Source organism: Eucalyptus grandis, chromosome 7 (assembly GCF_016545825.1).
Source record: "Eucalyptus grandis isolate ANBG69807.140 chromosome 7, ASM1654582v1, whole genome shotgun sequence".
Classification (NCBI taxonomy): domain Eukaryota; kingdom Viridiplantae; phylum Streptophyta; class Magnoliopsida; order Myrtales; family Myrtaceae; genus Eucalyptus; species Eucalyptus grandis.
In genome coordinates, this window is record NC_052618.1 from 56,336,709 (window position 1) to 56,344,407 (window position 7,699).

The following is a 7,699-nucleotide window of genomic DNA, read 5'->3' on the forward strand; positions in this document are numbered from 1 at the left end:
TTTTATTTTTTATTTTTTCGGAAAATAAAATATTTTTGGAAAATAAATTATTTTTTGATTTTTCTCGATTTTTTTGAAAATAAAACATTTTTTTGATTTTTTTGATTTTTCGAAAAATAAAATATTTATTATTTATTTATTTATTTAAAATATTATTTTATATTAAAATAATATAAAAACTGACCCGGGTCGGATCCGCGGGTTGGGTCCGACCCGAGCTAGCGATCCGAATGAGGACGGGCCCGCAACGCGGGCCCGACTCAGATTTTTTTCCTTTTTTTTTTTTTTTTTAATTATATATTTTTTATTTATTTAGTGAAACGGCGTCGCGGCCGGGCGTTCGGGGACACCCGGCCCGGCCCGACGACCCGGCCCGACAAACCGCTCCGCGACCCGACTCCCCATGAAACCCTACCCGGGCCCGACCCGAATCTCGACTCGGCCTTCCGCCGCCCCCCCGCAATTTGCGGAATCCCTAACCGGTTCTTGATCCGGGTCCGACCCGACAACCCGGGGTCGCGACCCGGAAAATCAGGGACCCTAGGGTTTCCGAATCGCGGCGCCGAGGAAGGAGAAGACCGAGGCGCAGCGGCGACGACGGCGGCGGCGGCGACGGCGACGGCGGTAGTGATGACTGAGCTATGGAGAGGGAGATGGCGACGGCGATGGCGATAGCACGATACCTGTTCGTGGCAACGGTGCGGTGGGGGCGGCAACGACGGCGAGACCCACGCGAATCCCTTCCTCTCCAGCTTCTCTCTCTCTCTTTCCCCCTCCGGCGAGGCTCGGATCCGAGGGTCGCGAGTCCTCGGACCCCCCTGAAGTCTCTCAGTGGAGTGCCCGAGGCCTGCGACTTCGAATCGTCCCTCTCTCTCTCTACCCTCTCCTCCGGCGAGCCTCGGATCCTTGGCCGTTCGACCTCGGACCTCCCCTGAAGTCTCTCAGTGGGTTGTCCGAGGTTTGCAAGCCCCGGATCCTTCTCGGCGTGCCTCTCAACGACGGAAATGGGGGCCTATTTATAGGCGAGGGGGCAGCCGGTCGACGGAGCTTCGACCGCCGGTCCCCGTGCGCCAGGCGGCCTCCGTCGGCCGAACCGGCGTCCCATCCGACGCCCGCTGCCCCTCCCACGTGGGTCGCCGTTCGCTTGCCTCTCCGGCGTCGCGTCCTCTGCGCGTGTGCTGCAGAGGCGCGAGGAAGGAGACGACTGGTGGGGCCGGGCTGGAAGGGGAAATGGGCCGTAAGGGCCCATTCGAGGGCTGCTTCTCTTTTTTTTGTTTTTCTTCCGCTTTTTGTTTTTTTCTCCGTTTTTCTCCGCTTTTCTAAAAGATAAAATAAAAGAAAACCTAATTAAAAGCAAATAATTTTTAGGCGTCAACACACATGATGAGTTACGGTAGTTAAATATATGATAATGTTATATTTTATATATTAAAATTTTTTAGTAATAGTATAAAATGAAACACAAATTTTGGAAATTCTAATTTGACAAATCTCAAGCAGACTTCGTTTTCATTTCTAGTTTTTGTGATTTTACAGTTTAAAGGTCATTTTTGGCAATTAATTATGGAAGTTTTAAATTCTTGTTGCCATTATTGGCGCGATCGGGATGAATGGTCAGCGTGTGCCCATCACTTACCAAGAAGTGACGGGACGTCTGCTTGGCTTTATTAACGCAGGCCTACCGTCGGCAATACCAAAGCTTTTCCGGCGACATCATAAACTTTGATCCAATTAATTTCAAGCACATGATCGGTATGGTCATTCACCTTTCTATCTCCTTTCGGCTTTACCTCTAAAAGTTGCATTCATTTCCGACCACGCGATTCCCGATTTGCTCGCGCCTCTGAACGCCTAACTTTCTTTCTTTCCTTTTTTGGCTAGAACTAGAACACGTACAAGTCAAACTCGCGATGCTCACCTAAAACACCTAATGTTCATTTCATGAGTTTCCACGACCGAGCCAACTCTAATCCAATTTTATGTCTCGCATGATCAGCAAGACCCGTTTCATAAACTCAACTCGTGACGACCATATAAAGCAACGAAAAACCTGAGACATCTGCATATGTATCCAGAAAACCTCCCTCCATTAACGTGCGAGCGACCAGAGAAACGAAGTCCATAATGAACCCAAGAAACAACCACCGTCTGATCCTCTTTCCTCATCCATTCCAAGGCCACATGAATTCAATGTTCCAACTGGGTCAGATACTCTACGCCCGAGGCTTCTCCATCACCATCGTCCACACCAACTTCAACGTCCCAGATCCGTCCTCCCACCCTCACTTCGCCTTCCGATCCATCGCGGACGGCATCGACCAATCGGAGGCTTCCACGCTGGGTACCCGGGGCCTCATCGCACTCCTTGACGTCCGGTGCGCAGTTCCCTTTGAGGAATGCCTGCGGGAAATGGTGTCATCGCAGGGTGGCGATGCGGCGCCCATCGCTTGCTTGATAGCAGATTCTCTGTTCAGCTTCACGTGCAGTGTAGCCCAGAGGTTGAAGGTCCATGCATTGGTGTTGCGGACCGGCGGCGCGGTTTATCTTTATGTTGCTACTATATTTCCCGTTCTCAAGGAAAAAGGATACATTCCGGTACTCGGTAAGCTTTTCTAGTGTTGCATGGTGTGAGCCTGTTCTTCTCTTTGTCGTTTTAAAAATTCTGATTTTATGTGGGTTCTGTGATAATTTAACGAAAAAAGTCTAGTTTTGCCTTCATTGCCCTAGTTTTATGAAGGGCTCTGCCTCAAATTCGATTTTGTTTAACCATATTATCGTAAATCTTAGAGTACTAACACTGACTTAGAGAAAATTGTTCAAAAGATTCTAAACTTATTGTACTTTTGACAATTCAGTCCTAAATTTTTTAATTTTGCCAATTAAGTAATAATTTTTTTTTTAACTTTTTGCTAATTAAATTTAAATTCATTCAATCAACTTTGATAGGAAATTATTGATGTGGATGCCGGCGGTGCCATGTAGGATGGCTCTCATCGACGTTGATAATTTTTAATAATATTTTAATATTTTATTAAAAAATATTTTTATGATTTTTTCTCTCTTTTTTTTTCTTCTCCCTTGGCCTCATGGCCAGTCCTCAATAGTGGCGGTGGAGGCCAGCCAACCCAATCATAGCTGATGGTTGGCCGCTAGCAAAAGGAAAGGTAAGAAGAAAGGGAAACAAAAAGAAAGAAAAATAACAAAAAATAAAGAAATTTGAAAAAAAATTAAATGTTAGGGATAAGTTCACTAAGAGTCCTAAAACTTATCACGAAAGTACAATTGAGTCTTAAAATTTGCAAAAAAATACAATTAAGTCATAAAATTTGTGAAATATGTGAAATCAAATCCTAATGTTAACATCATCAATTTATTTAATAGAAAATACTAATGTGGCAATTTAAAATTAATTTATCTCTCCAAATTGGCATTTTTTATTTTTTATTTTTAATATCTTATTTAAATCAAATTAAAAAACTAAGAAAAAGCTAAAATTTTATTTAAAAAACAAAACTAGAAGAGAGAGAGAGAGAGAGAGAGAGAGAGTAGGGTAGGGCCATGCTAGTAGGCAATGCCGCCAATGCCACCCATCGCCGAAGGTGCTGGCAATCCCTAGCAAGACCTGCAGTCCTTGCTAGACTCAAGCTCACGCTTGGGTGCCTAAATTTGGGTGACGCTAATGCTCACCTTGGCCTAGCGAGAGTCCTCAGCCCTCGCTTGCTCTAGGCAACGACCACTATCACCTAGATTTGGGTACCCACCCAAATCCGAGGGCCCTCACCTGCGCTGGCAAGGGTTGCCTACCCTCTCCTAAGGCTGACTAGGTCTCGCCTGGAGCTGGCAAGGGCCGACCACCCTCGCCAACCCCTCTAGCGATGAGTGGCGGCGGCGGCGGCGGCGTCCACCGGCATCCTACCCTACTCTTCTCTCTCTCTCTCTATTTTTTAAAATAAAATGTTAGCTTTTTTTTTAGTTTTTTAATCTAATTAAATAAGATAAAAAAAATGAAATGCCAACTAGGAGAGAGAAATTAACTTAAAAATACCACGTCAGGATTTTAGTAGGATTAAGGGACTTGGAGGGCTTTGGAGGGCTTTGGAGATGCAGTTGCATCTCCCTCCCTCAATCTCTCTAAAAATATTGCCATAAAGTACCTGCATTTGCCCATGGGCCTTTAAACCCCCATTAGGGCCTTTGGCAACTGACCCTTATCCTCCGGTGCTCCGGCAATGTACACGATTGGAAGGATCTGTCTGGTGCTTTATTTCTAATGCGAATGTAACAATTTAATAAAGCATTTCACAGGAAAATTTACTGGTTATATAGTAAATAATTATAGGTGTAGATCATACAAATCCGTGCGATGCATATGTATGGCGGTAGTTTTCTGGATGAAATCATCTAGGCATGTCTGGATGTCAAGATCCATAAATTGCTTGCTTCCTTTAGATATTTTCCTTGCTAAGGGAATGTCTTTTTCTCATAAAGTTTCTTGTACTCTGGGTGTATCAGGTTCCCAGTCCGAAGAGGCAGTGAAGGAGTTTCCGCCCTTACTAGTTAAAGACATCCCAGCAGTCGATCCACAAAAACCAGAGGTAATCTTCCGAATTTTGGATAACCTGATCGCAGTAACCAGGGACTCTTCTGGCGTCATCATCAACACATTCGAAGAGCTCGAGCACTCTGATCTCGCGTCTCTCCGGGAAGTTTTCTCGGTTCCTTTTTTTCCGATCGGTCCATCTCACAAATTCTGCGTGACATCTCCTTCGAGCAGCTCACAAGAAGAGGACAGAAATTGCATCTCCTGGCTAGACAAACAGCCGCCCAAGTCTGTGATCTACGTGAGCTTTGGAAGCCTTGCAGCCGTGAGCGAGGCAGAAATGTTGGAGATTGCATTAGGCCTAGCTGACTCGGAGCAGCCCTTTTTATGGGTTGTCCGGCCTGGGTCGGTCCGCGATCCAGAGTGGCTAGAGAAGTCGCCGAGCCACTTTCTCGGGGCATTGGAAGGGAGAGGGAAGATAGTGAAATGGGCACCCCAGAAGGAAGTGTTGGCTCATCCTGCTGTCGGAGCATTTTGGACCCACAGTGGTTGGAACTCAACTTTGGAAAGCATAAGTGAAGGAGTGCCAATGTTGTGCATGCCTCGTTTTGCTGATCAAGGAGTGAATGCAAGGTATGTGAGCGATGTTTGGAGAATTGGAGTGCACTTGAATGGCGGGCTTGAGAGAGAGAACATTGCGAGGGCCGTCAAGAGGCTGCTGGCGGAGAGAGAAGGAGAAGAAATAAGAGAGGGGCATTGGTTTTGAAGGAGAAGGCCAGTGTCTCCGTGCGACAAGGCGGCCCTTCATACCAAGCCTTGGATGCTTTGGTCAGTCACATATTGTCTTTTAAATAATCATGCGTTGTCGGAGCTCAATCGCAGTCACGTCATAATCGGGTTTCAATGTACGAATGGATAATAAATGTGTATCTTCACAGTATAACACTTTTAAGTCATTTATGTCGCTTTTATTAAATAAATCAGCATGCTACTTTTCTCAACTAGATATGTTTAATGAAACACGTTTAAATAAACTCTAAACACTAAATGAGAGATTATTTCTTAAATGTGTTAGATTTCGTTAATTTGGTTAGTAAAGATGTTGTTTTGGGGCTTAAACAATATAATATTTGATGTCATATTACGTTATAAACACATCACCTTTTATACGAAGTATAGTGAATCGCTAAACCTTTTCTACGGAGTAATTGAGTCCTAAATTTTCTTTGTTAGAAAGTGTAATGAATTCCATCTAGTGATCACATTTTCAATTTTTGATTAAATATTGAGAAACCCAATATATACTAGACTCAATTTGAACCGTTAGGATTGATATAGGCCGCACGAGACCCATGTTAGATGCTCCAAATTTAGATCTTTCTTCGATCTTCATGTTCGACACATTATTTGTGCTCCCGTATGGTGCCTCGTTGATCTTTGCCTTTTTACCTATGTAAAGAAGGGTGAGGAATGGGTTCGGAACTTATTCCTCACTACATCAAGATTAAGGACGACTGAGGCACCTAATGGAAGGGCAAATTATGGGATTGATGATTTGCATTCTACTTACTATAAATTTTTTCTATAATCTACTTACTTTGATCCAACTAGTAATAATTGTTCTCTATAATCTATATTTTTTTTTTCTTTTATTGTCAAAAGAAATTTCCATTCATTACAAAACTAATACATGATTGGAAAACTCAAAGTCACAATAACAAGGCAAGCCCATAGTGTCATGCTTCCACTCCACCCCTAGAATGAAAGCGTGACCCGACAGGTTAGCATCGATGTACTGGGCACATCGATTGTCCCAAAATATTTTATCTTGATTAAGCATATGTGGAAACGAATTAAAAACAATCCTCGTACACAAACATATATGGAAGTTGGGCAACATATATATAAGCCAAGCAAATAACAACTTGTATTCATACATATATACACATATCAAAAGTTGCTATGATTAGATGCCCATACTCGTCTTGGGTTATTTATCTTCAGTATCATACATTGATAATAAAAAAGGTTGGGGTAGCCTAGTTCCTCTATCGAGCATCCTCCAAAAACAACCCCCATCCTAGGCCCATTCTGTCACACCCCGAACTTCAAGCGCATGCATATCACTCGGTGGTCAATCAAATTGCGATGTTCTTAAGACTCGTCGCCAACCCATTCCTTTTATGCACATGCGGAAGCGAATTAAACAATCTCTAGACAACAAACAAACATGTGATAGAAAAGCAAGACAACTGATTTAAACAAAACACACTTTATAAACACATCCGGTTTATACGCAGAAGACCCGACTCAAAAAGAAACCTCTAGGCCATCTACACTCTGAACGCTTCAGCCTCGGGCTCTAGATCCTCCACACTACGGCCCTAAAATTGGTAACCCACAACGGGGTGAGATAAAAATCTCAGAGAGTCTACACCCTAAACCCCGATTAGGAAGATAATACACCTAGAATAAGCCTAAGCACACATTAAATGAGACTTACCTCACCTTAGCACTTTCTTGTACGTCAGTACAGCTTATATCATATATACATACCGTAAATGCACTCAATAATTAGAACACTTCAACTCATATACTAGTCAATCACAAGGGTTCTGATTATAAGACCAAATCGTTATGAGACGTCACATTCCGTGCCACACAATTTTGTTCCATAATTAGCCACAGTTATCTCACTTAGTCAAGTGTTCCAATTAATTACGGCTCGACGGGCATGGCCGACTCAACAGTCAGCGGTCATCCGGCATAGCTAAGCGTCGTCCCACTTCGTCGGACATGATAACATCTACCTCTAGATGGCATTCCACATAGGAGCATCGGTCCAGCCTCCACTGCAACTGGCATCCGTTATTAGGGGCATTCCACATAGGAGCATCGCTCACCCGACGGGTTCTCATAGCGTTCACACGCACATCCAATTTTGGCCAAGGACATTGTACTTTGTACTCAAATGCCTCAATTCAAATAATGTGCTTGTCTATTTTTTTCATATTAAAAACACCCGGTAAAATAGGTGTGCGTGGACACATGGCCAAATCGAACCATAAAGTGCGATATCTCATTATTTTAGAAGTCCACGACTTTATACAGTACTAAAAACATTTTCGGTGTCAAAACTTAACACCTAGTATTTTTCTA

At 43.5% G+C, this 7,699-nt stretch overlaps 1 protein-coding gene across 1 annotated transcript; it reads left to right on the top strand.

Moving 5' to 3' along the window:
• Positions 1 to 2,079: 2,079 nt before the first annotated feature.
• LOC104455895 (UDP-glycosyltransferase 76F1) lies at positions 2,080 to 5,432 on the top strand. Its single transcript, XM_010070601.3, is given in 3 exon segments — positions 2,080 to 2,602; positions 4,513 to 5,289; positions 5,292 to 5,432. Coding segments are annotated over 3 exon segments (1,359 nt in total). The 5' UTR covers positions 2,080 to 2,124; the 3' UTR covers positions 5,396 to 5,432.
• Positions 5,433 to 7,699: the final 2,267 nt, after the last annotated feature.